We start from the raw sequence: 16,534 nt of genomic DNA, 5'->3' as shown, positions 1-16,534 counted from the left end.
TTGAGGTAAAAGTAGTACAATCAAAATGCAGTCAAAAAATTATGGAATTAGCTTATTCAGTACAGTTTATTTTGAAATCTAACCTGAATCAGAAAAAATACAGCACATTTCCAAACTCGCCTTATTTTTCATTCCCTGCCCACCCTAACAGAGAAACAAGAGGAGGAAGCCAAATAAGAAAGTATACCTTTTTAAAAAAAAAAAAAAATAAGAAAAATAAGTTTCCAATTCTGAAAAATATAGATTTAGAAAATAAACATGCTTTCCATCATATGCAGTGACTTTTGCTGTCTGAGTCACTCAGTCATGAAAAGGGACTTCTCCAGGAATCGTCCAGTTCTTCAGAATAATTTTCAGTGCAATCATTAATTTCATCTGGATACAGTCCATGTGTAAATTTTTAACAGCAGACTTAAAATATCACCTCAGTGGAAACTGCAGACTTGCAGAAACACACAAACATTCAGATGTGAACCTCCTAGATGAAACCTCTTACAAACGTGGGGTTTTGTGTGGTGATTTGTGGGTTCTGAACATGATCAATGAGCTTCTGATCATTCTTTCACATATTTAGTTGTATTAACTTCATTAGTGAGCACTATAATTGCATTATACTGATGATACAGAATATCATCATAAACCTGCAGAGATGCTGCAATCCTCACAGCAGTGTTACATTTTGTTTTAGTACCTTTCTTTAAGCCAATATTTTGTCATAACCAGACTGTTTGGGCTGATTTGTGATGGGGAGATAGTTTCACCGATGTCGCCAGCTTCAGAGGCACTCAGCTGAAGGTTAAGGAAGCACACTACTCTTTATTTCAGTAAGCAGCTTTGTTCTGCGAGGAAATGTGGAAACATAAGAATATCATCACAATGCAACATCTCATTTAATGATCATGTTTATATTATCACCGGAAATGACAAAGCAGAGCCATCAGTATAAATCAGTGTGTTTATTTAGTGTCTTAATAATTTAAGAGTGATGAACAGTGAGTTTGGATCTCCTCTGGCAGACAGCGTGCAGCGCTGCACCACCATGACCCAACAGTATCTGATGTAGTGATCTAAAGCCGGCCTTGCGCCTTGTCTTACAGGACACACAGATAAACTACAGATTATGACAATTCCCAGTCAGCCTCTGCTGCCATGTTTCATCCATCGACTGGGAAACGTCCGTCTAAGGCACAGATAGCTTAATAAGTAGAGGCGTCATTCCTGAGTGGCCTCTTGTATAGAAATTAGCAGCTCACGTCAGTCTCTATGGAGACCGCAGTCTCTATATGCTTAATGCGCTTTCAGCAAAAACTAAGGCCGACGAGGTGAACGATTCATATTCTCACACAGCTACACATATCACAGACGGCTGTACTCTGAAGCTAGTTATACTCTCATTATCCCGTCTGTGTTCTAGTTCCTTAAGAGTGACAGAATGTAATCTGTTGTAGCTCTGTAGGTCTCTCTGCGCAAGTCGAGGCAGAAAAGTGTGTCTGTTCTGGTCCTGTTGCTGATTTGAGTTACGATGCTTTAGACGTCTCCTGTTTCTCTTTGTACACTTGCAGAATAGCCTCACACACAAACTGGAACTGACACTGAAACAAATAAGAAAACAAAGTATCATTAGTTATGTGTGTGTGTGGGGGGAGAGGGGGGGGGCTGCCACGAAAAGAACGTAAAACAGACTTTTCCGTAGGTTTCTGGAGGGTTGACGTGCTGTGGTAGAGGTGGGGGCAGTTATTTGACATAAAAGCTATGTGTCTTCATGTAATTTGGACGATAATCATAACAAAAATTATTTTAAAAAATGTACTGTTTTCCTTAAACTAATAATCACCAAACATGAGTAAAACAAAGCGTACTTATAGTGAAGCATCAGTGCTGTGAAAAAACATTTGGGTGCTTCAAATAAGTGTTAAACTGTCAGGAAAACCCTGCAACAACAAGGATTTGATCCTTCTAACAAGCAATTTTGAATTTCAAAATCCTGATACATGGTATTGAATTCTACTATTGTTCAAAACTATTAAAAACCCCGGTGATGTGTTCCTGCATTATGATGAGTAAGAACACTGTAGTCAAGCCGTCCTGCTGCCATAAGAGGAGCAAATGTGTGTTCATATTTGGATGAAAATAGTCCCCAAAACTTCTGTCCAAGAAGAATTTAGCATCAGCACGATAACATTCGTTAATTAGCACTAAACCCAAAATGTGCAGCTGAGGCTCATGGGAATGTCAGGGGATCATCAAAAATATTACAAGTTATTCCAAAGGGAACGTAAAGATGCAAACCAAATTTCATGGAAATTCCTGTAACAGCTGCTAAGACATTTTTCTCAGAACTACAAAAGTGATCATGCTGCTGACTAAAGATGAAAAGTCAGGGAATCTCCAAAGACTTTAGGATTCATCCTCTGGACACCACGAATGTGTGTATAAACTTTCATTGCAATCCACCCAGTAGTTATGGAGATATTTCAGTCTGAAGCAAAGACATAAATGTTACTATAAGGAGAGCTACTCCACTTGCAAGGCTTGAAAGGACGACTGGGCAACTCAGTCTGATGAGGAAGATGGTGTTAAAACCATCCTTGAAAGCTCCTAAACAGGAACTGAGCGGACCCTTTGGTGAGGTGGATTTGTCGAAATTTTTGACCTTTTTTCAAAGATTTACTTAATCAGTACGAACCAATTGGGCATGACTGTGTGCCACAAACCGTGAAGATGTCCGAAAGTACTGAAAAATAAAAACTTTATCCCCAACATGAAAGGACGTCCTCTGACTGCGCATGTTTCTATTACTGACACAGAACCATATGAGGGAAACCTGAGGATGCGCTCCATCAGCACAATAACATCAGAGAGCTGAAGCCTCAGGGAGCGGATCTCCTTTCAAAATAAAGGTGATAGCGGTAGCTGCAGAGGCTCAGAAGCAGGCTTGTGACTGGAGGACTGCCATATTATTCATAGAACTACATCCTATTGAAGCCATGAGTAACACTTTCCTCTCCCTCAGACAATTACCAGCGAGGTGAGAGAGTGTAACTGCCAGCCTCAGCTTGCTCCAGTGGAGCTGCTCATCCTCGGCCATCACTATAACACAGAGGCGGTCAAGATTTTAAACATAAAATGTGCATATGAACAACAGCCTATATTGAGGCAAGAGAAAGTATGTGGCTGGGACATAAATACTACAAGGAGATAGCCGAAACACAGTCGCTGAACTTTAAAAAAAAAACATACTGTCCTCTGAAGTGATACCACACCTTATGTCAAACCTTGTGGCTGAGAGAAAAGTTATAACACCGGACAGATATTCCTCCATGATAAACTGGACCTCATGATAATTAAATTCTAGTGTCAAAACTTCAGGTTATTATAATGAAATAAAAAAATCACTGTGGTCAAAAGTTTAATTTAACAAATAAGAGCTGAGTTTATGAGCATTAAATCCTTGTTGTGTTTCTCTGTACCGTGGTCTGAACCATCATGGCGCGCTGATCTCTCAGTGTTTTGACAATGTCCAGCGGGAACACCTGTAGTCCCTCATCCAACAGAGTCAATGCCGTTTCCATAGTGATCAGAACACCTGTTCGTCCAATCCCAGCGCTGGAAATGTCATTCAAAACAAATATGCCATTAAGTGTACAGGAGATGAAGGTACAGTATGCTGGCGGTGTATGGTAAAAGTATACCGTGTGTGTGTGTGTGTGTGTGTGTGTGTGTGTGTGTGTGTGTGTGTGTGTGTGTGTGTGTGTGTGTGTGTGTGTGTGTGTGTGTGTGTGTGTGTGTGTGTGTGTGTGTGTGTTTTACCTGCAGTGTACCATTAGTGGCTCTTCACCTCTCCTCCTCTCCCTCACTGAGCTGATGAACAGCAGGAAGTCTGATGGGTCATCAGGTACGCCGTGGTCCGGCCACGCGACATACTGCAGGTGTGTGACTGCACGCTCCTCACCCAGCTAACCCCACACACACACACACACACAGTGCAGTACAGTATAAAAAAAAAAAAACACACAAATGACAAAGAAACAGATAGAGACAGATAATTAAAGTATTGCATAACCATCATTTAACATGACAAACGTGCAGCCTTTGGGGAAATATATCACACCAGACCCCGCAGCACTACAGGCTCAAACATTATTCAGTGTGTGAGGAAACAAAACCAACAGCCAGAACAGTGGAAAAACAACAAACACGCACGTGACCAGTAGGTGACACTGAGATTAGGAAGCAGAGCGGGACACGGAGAGATGAAAACAGGTGGGGTGGAGAGAGGACGGAGGAAAACACCAGAGCTGAAAAATAAAGTGAAGGCGGGGAGGACGAGGAGTGGGAGGAGGACGGCCGAGTTTAGAGTTTATAATGGGCATGTGGCCTGTGACTCCATGCAGGGATTAACTCCCTCCGCCAGAGGAACAGATGGGCCCACACAGCAGTATCTGTGTATGCATGTGTGTGCATTCATACTTCATGCCTCCTTGAGCATTATCTGTTCATTAACCTGTTTGCTGTGGAAGTTGAGGACAGCGCCTTTAATCTGTTAATCTGCCATATTACAATCAAAACACATAAACTTCTCACACCAGCACATCTGCCCACTCACACCGACACACAGGACAGACCGCACAATTTGGAAAAATTTAACACACTAAATGCACACGGCCACCCACGCACACATGCAGACCAAACCGCCCACACGCAAGTTACTGTATGTTGCAGTTAGTCTTGCCAGGAGTGGCTGCTGCCTGCGGCGAGTGCTGATATGGGACATATGGCACAAACAGGGTACATGCTACTGCAACATACAAACAGAAGAGCTCAGAGTTGTGTCCCTGCGGTCATGCTTTGCTCAGGCTCCATGCAGACATGAAAGCAGGTATCAACTAAGGCCTGCAAATAATCATTCTTTTATTGATTATTCTGTCAAGCATTTTTTTCAAGTAATTGTTTGGCCTTTAAAAAAAAAATGCCCATCACAATGTCCTGAGACAAAAAACAAAAAAATACTGAATTTACAAAAATATTAAGATAAGGAGAATAAGAAAATGTATGTATTTCAGAAGTTTAAAGAAATGTGTGTTTAGATTGAGTACTTAAAAAATGACTAAGCAAATAATTGACTATCAGAAAAGTTGCAGATTAATGATCTGTTGAGTAATCAAACATTTGACTCATAATTACAGCGCTACATGTTACTGTACCTGTGTGTGTGTCAGGGTGAACTGCCGCGTCACGTACGCCAGGTTACACTCCTCCGAGTGACACTTCACCCGAATGTGCCCATAATGCTTCACTTCCGGGGGATGCGGCCAGTACTGGTGGCACTTGGTCTGCAACGTGTATGACATCACCCGACAAATTACATTACTGCTGACATGAGTCATCAGTCAGGATGCATCTTACAACTGCTGCTACATCAGCTGTGCTCCGCTCTCAAGAAATCAAACTCATATTCAACATTATGGCATGTTCCACCCGGCAGCCTGAAGAACAAAAGCAATTCTTCAGAGGCAGGATGTGAACTGAAAGTTAATATGACTGTGTGTGTGTGTGTGTGTGTGTGTGTGTGTGTGTGTGTGTGTGTGTGTGTGTGTGTGTGTGTGTGTGTGTGTGTGTGTGTGTGTGTGTGTGTGTGTGTGTGTGTGTGTGTGTGTGAGATCCTCAAGTAGAGAGAAACTCTGGACACTTGACGAATATCAGGAAAATGATCAATTAATGAGAACATCTGGTTACCAAGCAACAGGCAAGCTGAGATGGAGACATGTTCATTCAGCAAGACCTTGATATCTCACTGCCTCTGGCTCTGTGTGGATGTGTTTTAACCCTCTGGTTGTTAATCTGATTGGCATCCTGCTCACACTTTACATTTAGCTATTCTCCACACCGTGAAACCCTGTAATTACTCACAACTGTGCCAACTGATCATTTTTGTGTGCAAACATCATCGCTGAACCTCCTAATTACAATAATCATGTATCAGATTAAACCTATTGTAATGTGATAGTAGCGCTGCGGTAATTACTGTGTCAATGCATCACTGATATTGAGTTGTGTAATTTATGAGTGCTCCCCTCGCTGTTTACTCATTTTCATCCCATTAAAACTGTGGCTGTTTGCAGAATGAAAGTACAGAAGTATGTATACCCGTCCCCTCTCTGTTAGAGTCGTAAGCATGATGATGGTGTGCGTCTGTTGCTCCCAAACAGTCTGCCAAAAGTGAGTGCAGGTCTGTGGCAACGGACCCTGAGCCGCAACATATCGTAAACATACACCAGACACTGGGGGCGCCACCTAAGAGACATACAAATAAACACACACACACACACACACACACACACACACACACACACACACACACACACACACACACACACACACACACACACACACACACACACACACACACACACACACACACACACACACACAGGATGAGTTTAAATTAAATGTCAGACAGGGACAAGACTCTGAGTTTCATATCGGTGATGTTCACCATGATGTGGCTGGCGTTGATGTAGTCCTCCTGGCCCTGCAGCACCACTCTGGTAGCATCATCTGAAAGAAGAGCAGGACAGCAGCGTGTGACGGGTCATATCAGAGCTCAACGCACCTCGGGCTCAGCCAATTAAATTTCATGAGGACCCACAGCAGTGAGGTTAGAAAGGTGGCAGGGAGCTGGGGAGGAGAGCAGCAGGCAGCGAAGAGACCAACAGCAGGGCACTGACAAACACACCGTCATAATAAGAGGCACTTACAAGGCAAAACATCCTTATACCGATTCTTGTCCATGTTCTCAGGGAGCCGAGCACAGCACAGTGACAAACCAGGCTTCCTCCTGTATAAATTCTAGAAATTTCAAGCACGCAAACACACAGAAACATGCGCGTGAACACACACAGAAACATACACAAACTACAAATTCCAGGCCAGTCATGGCATCTTTGTTTTAGATTGCCATGAACCGAATCCAAGTGAAGATTAGGGCCAACATCTGTCCCAAAACCAACTCTTAAAGGGCTCATTATGATCCTACAAATAGCTGAGTGGGAAAAACTAAATCCTGCTTAAAAAAAAAGACTAGTTGTATTTTGTTCCCGCGTATAAATACACCTTTAAATACACCCCTCCTAATCAGCTTGAGCTTTCATTTTAAATACCTCAAAATGAAAACACATTGTGCCAGACTGTATCCCCCTCTCCAGCTGTCTCATCGATTCCTCCAGTGTCGTGACCCACTCCGACTGGCCAGCTGACTGCGGCTTGTCTTCCTGTGATTGGATGGTGAGTGTGAGCGCGGGAGGTAACTGCAGCAGGGGCAACGCCCGGCCAGGACCTGGATTAGAAAGACAGTTCAAGGCTGTAATAAATATTTTTTAAAAACAGGACACACACGTGGGGACACACACGTGGGGACACACACACACACACACACACACACACACACACACACACACACACACACACACACACACACACACACACACACACACACACACACACCTTTACGTCGGATGAGCAGGGCCAGTTCTCTGGAGTGCGACTCTCTGCTGGCTCGTATGAACATGACGACCTGGTCATGTGTGTGTTCAGAAATGTCTCTACCGTTGATGAGCACCACAAGGTCTCCTTCTAGGAGTTGGGGCTCACATCGACCTGCCTACAAACAATATATGATCATTTCAAACTTGATAAGTAAACAAGCACAGCACAGAAATACCAAACAAGTTTTAAGGCCATTCAAAAACAGTTTCAGTTGGATAGTTTGTTCACCAGAGCGCTGAAAAGTGAATTTTTCAACTGTAAAATGTCACAATTCTTCGATCTTCTGTCCAAATCAAAATATTTTGTTTATGTTTGATGACCAGATGACCATTACCAATAGATTGTGATCTAATTTTTTGAACTGACAAATATTTGTATCAGTAGTTGCCTCAAAGAAAAATTTTCATTATCATTTCAATCAATTGACTCATCGACTGGTCAAAAAAAAAAGACTCCAAATACTGAAATATTATTTTTCTGAGCCAGATATCTATGTCTGTCCAGCATAGGATTAATTTAAAAATTGTATTGCTAGTTCGAAAGTGCTTAAATGGAGCAGCCCTGGCTTATCTAACTAACTGTTGCTCCACAATACCCCGCGTCGTCTGTTCAGGTCACTGAACCAGCAGCTTTCAGTCGTTCCCGGGTCCAGACTGACTCGTTGGGCCAGCTTTAAAACTTTGGAACAACCTCCGACTGAAGATGTCAAGTGGCAGTACTGCCAACTTCACTACCAGTATTCAAATCCATTTATTCTCACTGGCATTACCAGACAACGCCCGATTTTTTTTTTTTTTTTTACTTTTACAGTATTAATGACTTCTCGTACACTTTTCAATGCTGTTTTGGCTTGATACTGTTTTTAACTTATTATTGTTATTATCTTTAATACATTTTATTGCTTCATTTTGTTTTTGTTGGCCTAAGATGATTTTGTTTGTTTAAATGAGCTACATAATTAAACTGACTTGACTATCCATCAGTCCCTGTGAAGCTATGTCTGCACTCTGTGTTTACATATCATCACATTTTGATACAACCTGGAGACAACAGATTGTTCGAAAAAAACAAACAACAACAACACATCTGAGTCCATTCTTACCGGCGAGCTGGGTTTAACGTGGGATATGGCTAGAGGCATCTTCTGATCCACCCCACCCTGGGAGGAGTTACAAAACGAAACTGAGCAAGAGCGGAGGAGTAACAACACAAACATAATGTAAATGATGAAACTTTCCATGCGTGTAAGAAGCACGGACAGAGTGTAAGGGAGAGACCTACTTTAACATTAAAGCCAAACTTGCCCTCATGATCAGGGGCGATACATATCAGCATCAAGTCTCCGTCGCCGAGAGCACCCTGCATAGACAGAATCAACACACACACTAAGTGCACACTCACAAATGGATATACAGTGCAGTAATAAACATTTAGAGTTGAAGATGAGATACCGGACCTTATCGTAGTGCGGTGAGCTCTCTTCCTCTCCTATACTGTCATCAGTTTGCAACAAAGGCTCATCTGGACCTTGATTGTAAGTGCCAGAGAGACTGAAAGACACGAAATCAAGACGTTTCTATTTTTACTGATTTGTAGCACAAAGGATGACATTCATGCATGTGATAATAATAGTGGCCACTCTCATATCTTAATGTTTTTTCCCCATGATGGTTTAGATGCATACTTCGACAAAAGTTAGGGCAGGATTTATTGCAGGACTGTCGTAATAGACTGTGTTGAATTTTAGCTAAGTGTACCTAACTGATTCTGTTGTAACTGATACTAACTGATGAGGTGAAGACTCTCCCTCACTGTCCTTGGCACTGCTCAGAGACGCCCTGTACGTGTAGAAGACGTCTTCCCCCTCCGACATGTCTTTCAGCTCATTGGTCAGCTCCATTGAGGACGGGCGAGGTTTACGGATGCCGTGGCGAAGTCGAGGACTCCGCCTGCCGGAGAAACAAGAGCGGTCAGGTTTTGTCCAATGACAGGACACAATCAGAATACAAAGAAGACAAATTAGTGATCGATTTTTGTTTTTGAGTGCAGCCAAAGCTTTCGATAAAATCCTGGTTGGGATTGATGCTGGCAGTCGTACCAGTTGGGGGTGTTAGGGGGCGATCTGGAAGGCAGACTCTTGGTCTCGAGATGCTCTGATGAAAGCGACCGCTGCAGGACCGGGTTCCACACCATCCCTCCGACCACACGCTGGCACACTGGCCCACTGCAAACACAGGACACTTGGAAAATGCCTTATTCATAGCAAAAATGTGTGAATATATTCAATAAATAAAAAGCTCACGTCTCCGTTTTACTGTTGCCGAGGCCCAGGTGTTGTGTTATCAGCTTTTTGTAGGACTGAACTGTGCTGTTGTTGTGTTTGGGGCTCCTGGTGGTTCGGCTGGAGGAGAAGAAGGAGTGATGATCCACACAGGACCGCCACAGGTTCTTACAGCTCTTGGGGCAGGGCAGAGCTAGTGACACCTCACAGTCCTGGGTCTCCCCCTGCGACATGCAGAGTTAAGGGTCTTTGTAATCCTTTATAATGTAGCTCCAACATTCAAGGTCACATCATCTCTGTTATATAACTGAAGCTGCTCAGGATGCAGATGTAGCTGGCAATGAAAAGCAGTCTATTCTCATATGTTTTATGATTTATTACTTGTTACGGACGGATGAGAAAATGTGCAAAAATTGTGGACAGAAAACTTTAAATTATTGCCATTCTTAATGGCAAGTGAACCATAGAGAAGAGACATAATAATGTTCAGCATAAATCAGCATGTCCCATAAAGAAAAGGCATTTACCGCCAAAATAATGAAACACAAGGGTTTATTTCGAGCACATTTCTGAACTATTAGTAACAAATAAGTGATAGAGGGACTCACGTGTTTACATTTCAGGTGTATAAGAAAGCGTTTCCTCTTAAATGAAATCTTGATGATGTTCCCCCTGCATGGGAAAAATACAATTGTTCAAATGCTGATAAAAAAAATTAAAAATTTTTTTAAAAAAAGACTAATTAGCAGCACTGCCACTTACCAGGGGAAGAAACTGGAGCAAATCATATTACAGAATACTGCAACACCACTTGAGGTCAAACCCACCATCAGAGGGGTGTTGTTGGTGTTCTGACAAACACAGAAGAGGAAATGACCAAAAAAAAAAAAGGTATTAAAAGGATGCAAATGAAGATCTTGTTCAACATTTTTATCTCTTTGGCCACACCTGTGGTGATAAGCAGTGATCGCAGCTGTGTTTTTGGACTTCACTTCGATGATTAGCACAGTGGCATCTGTGTGATGTTAGTCATTTTTGATAGTTACGATGTTTCACACACAAGTGAGTTGAAGATTGGGGCTGCTGCTTTAGCTCCGCCTACCCTATCTGGTAGAGCAACCACAGTTGGCTGATGGGAAACACATCACTAGCAGCGCGTATTTTTGCCGGGAAAACCGCTTTCATCAGTGGGCTCAGTCACCACTGTGTTCCCTCATTCAGCAGAAAATTGTCCAGATTATTATTTGAAACCGGAATACAAGATATTGAAGTTAAGAAGGTTTAATGAGGGGAATCACACTACCATGGCAGCATGTAGCTCCACTCCATACAACTCCAGGGTTCGTGCTGTATTGAGAAAACACAGCTCCGCCTCGCTCTGCTTCAACCCCCTGGGGAAACACACGCACCCACAGAGTCACACACAACAAAGGCGCACAGCAAACCAGTTGTTTTCCAGTGGCAGTGAGACGTAATGAATTACTTGTGCTGTGGATGCAGATCCTCTACTTTAGACTGGAAGTCTTCATCCTGTTCGGGGATGAAGTGGCATTTGGAGAGGTAACCAGGGAGTCGGGACGGACAGTGATCCCCCATCTCCACTACAGGTGACGGAAAGAGACTCTGAACATCCGCACAGAAACACATAACAAGCAGCCGTGTATCCTGACATCTGTAAGACAGCTGCTTATTGAGAGGAGTGAGAACATCCTCACAGGAATAATTACACTCGTAGTTATTATTGAGTCATGAATCATTACTCTCTGGGAGGAGGTAGGACTTACACTGCACGGCGTAAGAAGCCAGCACGACAGCTGCACTCAGCGGACACGGCAACCTGCAATCACATTTGATGATTACACATTGTAACAGCTAAACATAAACTGTGCAGAAGGGGGGGGTGGATATCCGAGTTTGTTACTGACCGTCCTTCTCTAATGTCGCTCCTGATCTGCAGGAAGTAAAGGTGTCTGCAGGGACAAGGCAAGAGGAACTTTAAAAACCCACGCATGGACTCTACATCCTGCAGAAACCTCTGTAAAGGGGTTTGACATATTGGTATTGTGAGCCATGCTAACGGCCAGGGCCTCGCTGGTCTGCCGGTTAGCTGAAATATCTCAACACATATTTAATGGAGTGCCACTAAATTTTCTAAAGACATTCATTATCCCCCAAAGACAATTCCTTCTGGTTCGGTTTACCCCTTGTTTGTTCTAGTGCTACTGGCAGGTCTAAGTTTTCAACTTGTACAAACATTCGTGGAACCCAGACGACGGCTGCCAGTTACTTTGGTTCATCTTGCACTGCAGTCATTGTTTGGAGGGAATGTCTCAACAGCTGTTGGACGGATTGCCCTAAAATCTGGTTGTACGTTGAGGTCGACTTCATTTTTCCTTTTTGTTTGAACCACAGACTTTTCATAAGGCGCCATCAACAAGTCAAAACTTTAATTTGTCCAATACTTTGCTTTGTGACCAAATACCTGCAAAACTAATGACAAATTAGCAAACGTTAGCATGCTAACACACTAAACTGAGAAGGAAAACATGTTAAATATTATACCTGCTTAGTGTCACTTAACGGGGCATTGTCAATGTGAGAATTTTCATGTTGCTATTGTAATTTTGCTCAAAGTACAGCCTCCACAGAGCTGCTCGAATGGCTACTGTTTGACATTTGAATATGGAACAGCCACTGTTTCTCAAAAACATGAATTCATTTATTTTACCTGGAAGTGAACCAAACACTACAAACTGTCCAAAAACACATTAACTTCTAAATCCTTAATTTTTTATCAGTACGTAGTGGTGTTGGATTTCTGGGACAGAGAAGCTCATACACTAACCTTGTTTGCTCATGCTGCAGAGAGTTGGGATCAGAGATGAAGAATCGTACTCTGAAGTTCAGATAAAAAGGGGATGCAAGGCCTGCAGAGAAACATCATCTTGTCAAACATGGCATATATCTATGACCACAGGTTCACCTAAGCTTAATACTGCACCCCTTCGCTTACACATTCACTTTATATTTGCATTCAGATTCATTTTAAAATGGCTCGAAAGGTAAATCTCAGTGAAGACTGAATTTGTTGGAGCCAGAACAAGTCAGATACCTTTTATTTGCTTCTTCAAGGGCTTCTCTGGCTCCAACCATCTCTGAAAGAAAGGAATTCATTAAGTATAATGGCTGACTGGGGCTAAAAAAAAAAACTTCATGTAAGTGTACCCTGTGGTTATCATCAGCAAGCGCAATACATTACACTCTCAGCCCAAATGTGCAGCAGATGAACAGTGAGCTCACAGGCGAGTGTGTGTTGGCTGTTATGGAGGCGATGGCTGTGCGGGATTCTCTGATCTGCAGACTGAAGAGCTGCCTCTCCTGCAGGCCCAGGTGGTCACATACTAGGTCCAACAGAACCACACCTTCATCCTGCTTCTGAAAGACGGAAACAACAAACAACATTATGACCAGCCAAACGTTTGTATTTGTGAGATAGAACTTAACATGTTGTATCAGTGAGTTTGACGGTGCTTAAATATTAAAAATGCCTGTAATTTAGACACAAAAAAAACCCATTAATAATATATATATATATATCCGGGTGAAAATTCCAATTTCCAAAGGGCCCTCGGCAATACAATATTCTGTAGTTTAACTATTCGTTGTTTTATTATTCACTCTGAGGGATAACCCGCAGCTCGTCAGCATTTATCACTGTTTTCTGCCCGGAAGGTTATATACATCACAGGAGGAGCTTGTTTGCTGTAAACTGCATCACACACTTTGTTCTTGCAGAAAGTTTGATGTGTCTGGACACAAAATCCAGGTGATGATGAGTGTTAACCGGCTTACAATGTAAACAATTAGCCTTATCTAAACATGAGAAGCACGTGGAGCCACATAAAGCGAGTAATGTGGAGTTTAATAATGGTATCTCTTTCCACATTACAATCACAGCGCTCTCCCTGCTCTCCCACACTTCACATAAAAATGCTGCACAGACGCTGTCCTAGAAAGCAATTTTGTGATGGTCTTTTTGGTGAGTGTATGCTTGTGCCATCAGGCTGCGTATGACACGATATGCTGTTAAAGGCTCCAGAGTGTGACAAGCACTGTAAGCCGTAGGAGGTGAGTGTGTCCTTCAAACCAAGGTCGCAGTGTTGAGTGAGAGATGTGGATCAATGGGAAAAGGAAAGAATAGTTCACGAGTATATCATGCATGACACTACAATCATTAGCGGAGCACAGAGACAGATAGGAGCAACATATCCTCAACGCCAGAGAGGAAACAAATGGGCTGGCTTGCTGGCTTGCTGCTTGTGTGTGTGTGTGTGTGTGTGTGTGTGTGTGTGTGTGTGTGTGTGTGTGTGTGTGTGTGTGTGTGTGTGTGTGTGTGTGTTACGCACGCTGACTCTGAAGGTCTCAATAGTGCCGTCCAGCAGCTGAACTAGGCAGAGCAGGTCCGGTTTTGGCATGTCTGTTACCACGGTAACTTTGCCTCCCTTTCAAGACAAACACCTTGCCCTCAGCTCGTCACTGACAGGTGACCTGGAAACACACACACACACACGCGCACACACACACACACACACACACACACACACACACACACACACACCACAAAACAGTGTCAGATGTTTCCAAGCTGTTGTCTTCCAATGAAAGTACCTCCCTCAGGATGACATTGTGTGTGATGAGTAATGTATGTGCTGAATGGAGTATCAGGCTGCTGTGAGTAATGCACTATGAATGTGAAGGAGTGACTGTGTACATGTGTGTGTTTGTGTAATTATTTGGCCTGGGTCTGAACATGTCCCTTCCTTCTCCCTTTGCGTCTCTCCGCCTTTTCACAAGCAGAATGATAAGAATGTTAAACATTTTCAGAGTTAAACACGCCCCATCCACAGCACTACAACTGATCCCAGACCAGCTGCACGCACACAAACTCTTACAATACAAATGCATGCATGCACGTATGTACTCAAAGCCTAAAGTGACTCTGAGAATACTGTACTTGCATGCATGTGTGTGTACGTACATGTGTCCTGTCTTGATTTTCCAGGTGAACGATCACACAGCTTCTGAAGGGACACACAATGTTTGAGTTAATGTTTGAACACGGTAACACACTCTGAATATGTTAAAACAGAGCTGGTCCCAGTTTGATGACGGGTTTTCCATAATACCCCATTCACAGGCAGGCTTCTGATGAATTTACAAGTCAATGCAAAAGCCGACTCATCATGATGTGGAGGCATGTTGCCTCTATTTCTGATATGTTTCTGAGGAAATTCAAGATACATTTGACCTGCTTCACCGTGCCGTTAAAACAAACTTTATCATAACTTTATGTGTTGAAGTGAGAGGAGCAGACTGTTGGACACACAGTAAAGAACAAATCTACAACACTGCTTCATATAAGTAAATAAACAGGGCCTATCTCAGTGTATTAGGCCCATATTTCTGCTCTCCAACTGTCGCAGTCCGATAATGAACTCTGCCGTGACCTTCTTGTACTTTGAGCCCCAGCGCGAACAAGGAACCTGTTGACAGCCTGTGGTTTTCTACAGCTACACCCAAAAGGAGGAACACACACCGCTGTGGCAAAACTTTCCTCCAACCACAACTTCTCCTCGTAAACTACAGCTTGGCCAAGTTCACGTTTTCTGGAAAGAAACGGGTTTAAAAGACAAAGAAACGGCGTTTACTACCTCCGTCGTCCCGCTTCAGAGGAGGCTCATATACCCCAGGCTGTGAAGACTCCGGGACGGGGCGAGTCGGAAGAGCCAGGTATAGTTACTGGAGGTAAATATCCGGGACAAGTTTCTCATCCCTGGCTGCGCTGACTCCGCGCGGCCCCGCCCCTTTGCCGCGCGCGCTCCCGCCCGAATGCGCGATACAGGAGGCGCGCGCGCAAAGCAGGAGACACAATCCTGAACAAAAATAAGAATATTTTGTGAAAAATACATCATTACAATTAGAAGTTCTGCATTAAAAATGGTGTTTAGGTAAACGTTTTGAAGTATAATAAGGAGAACATAGTTTAAGTATTAAAAACAAAAGTCCTCAAAGCAGAAAAAGGCCCCTGTGACTGTTGTGATTTATTACAATGTGTTTATTTTGTAAAATTGCAGAAAATAGTAAGAAATTCCCACATGCAAATCATTCAAAATACTAATTTTCTTTTATTTAGTCATTTTATAGGCACTTCATTCATCAAATATTAATGTTTTAGTATAAAGTATAATATTTGCCTATGAAATGTAAAGTGACCATGAAAATAAAATATTTGATCATATCAGTCAAATTGAGAGATGAAACTATAACCATTTATTTATTTTTTTATCACGGATTAAACTGTTGATTCACTTTTCAATTATCTAATTAATTATAGAGTCTGTAAAGACTTGTGAAAATCAAATTGTTCTTTTTGACTGACCAACAAAATAAAATCTAAAGACATTCATTTTATAATGATTTAAACCGGGTGCACAGAAAATCCTTATATCTGAGGATGAAACTTCAGAATATTAAACGTCTTTTATTTAAAAGCGACTTAAATGTCTAATTAATCATTAAAACCTTTTACTGATATATTAATTATTAGTCAAATAGTTTCAACTTTACTCAAAGAAAAATAATAATTGGGGGTCTAACTCTGCTTTTTTTTTTTTCATGACCCACTTCAGTTTTTTGAAGTACACTGAG

At 42.4% G+C, this 16,534-nt stretch overlaps 1 protein-coding gene across 4 annotated transcripts; it reads right to left on the bottom strand.

Moving 5' to 3' along the window:
- Nucleotides 1-200: 200 nt before the first annotated feature.
- Nucleotides 201-15,665, bottom strand: ptpn3 (protein tyrosine phosphatase non-receptor type 3). 4 transcript variants are annotated; one of them, XM_069696024.1, is made up of 27 exons: nucleotides 15,538-15,664; nucleotides 14,865-14,907; nucleotides 14,233-14,374; nucleotides 13,127-13,261; nucleotides 12,939-12,981; nucleotides 12,672-12,753; nucleotides 11,752-11,796; nucleotides 11,611-11,663; nucleotides 11,310-11,427; nucleotides 11,130-11,217; nucleotides 10,589-10,677; nucleotides 10,435-10,498; nucleotides 9,848-10,050; nucleotides 9,644-9,769; nucleotides 9,333-9,494; nucleotides 9,002-9,095; nucleotides 8,827-8,904; nucleotides 8,648-8,704; nucleotides 7,504-7,660; nucleotides 7,161-7,336; nucleotides 6,759-6,849; nucleotides 6,497-6,558; nucleotides 6,148-6,294; nucleotides 5,205-5,333; nucleotides 3,811-3,956; nucleotides 3,471-3,606; nucleotides 201-1,592 (listed from the first exon to the last, which is right to left on the bottom strand). In XM_069696024.1, the coding sequence occupies exons 3-27, from the start codon at nucleotides 14,299-14,301 to the stop codon at nucleotides 1,518-1,520; spliced, it is 2,625 nt and encodes an 874-aa protein (XP_069552125.1). In that variant the 5' UTR covers nucleotides 14,302-14,374; nucleotides 14,865-14,907; nucleotides 15,538-15,664; the 3' UTR covers nucleotides 201-1,517. The 4 variants fall into 4 exon arrangements, with proteins under 4 accessions (XP_069552125.1, XP_069552127.1, XP_069552126.1 ...); XM_069696026.1 differs by lacking the exon at nucleotides 6,148-6,294 and having other exon boundaries at nucleotides 15,538-15,665; XM_069696025.1 differs by lacking the exon at nucleotides 14,865-14,907.
- Between the last annotated feature and the right edge of the window lie 869 nt (nucleotides 15,666-16,534).

Source organism: Brachyistius frenatus, unplaced genomic scaffold, assembly GCF_029030835.1.
Source record: "Brachyistius frenatus isolate BFR_SWC_R1_liver_20210118 unplaced genomic scaffold, ASM2903083v1 Contig_20, whole genome shotgun sequence".
Lineage (NCBI taxonomy): Eukaryota > Metazoa > Chordata > Actinopteri > Embiotocidae > Brachyistius > Brachyistius frenatus.
This window is presented reverse-complemented; position numbering and strand designations above follow the sequence as displayed.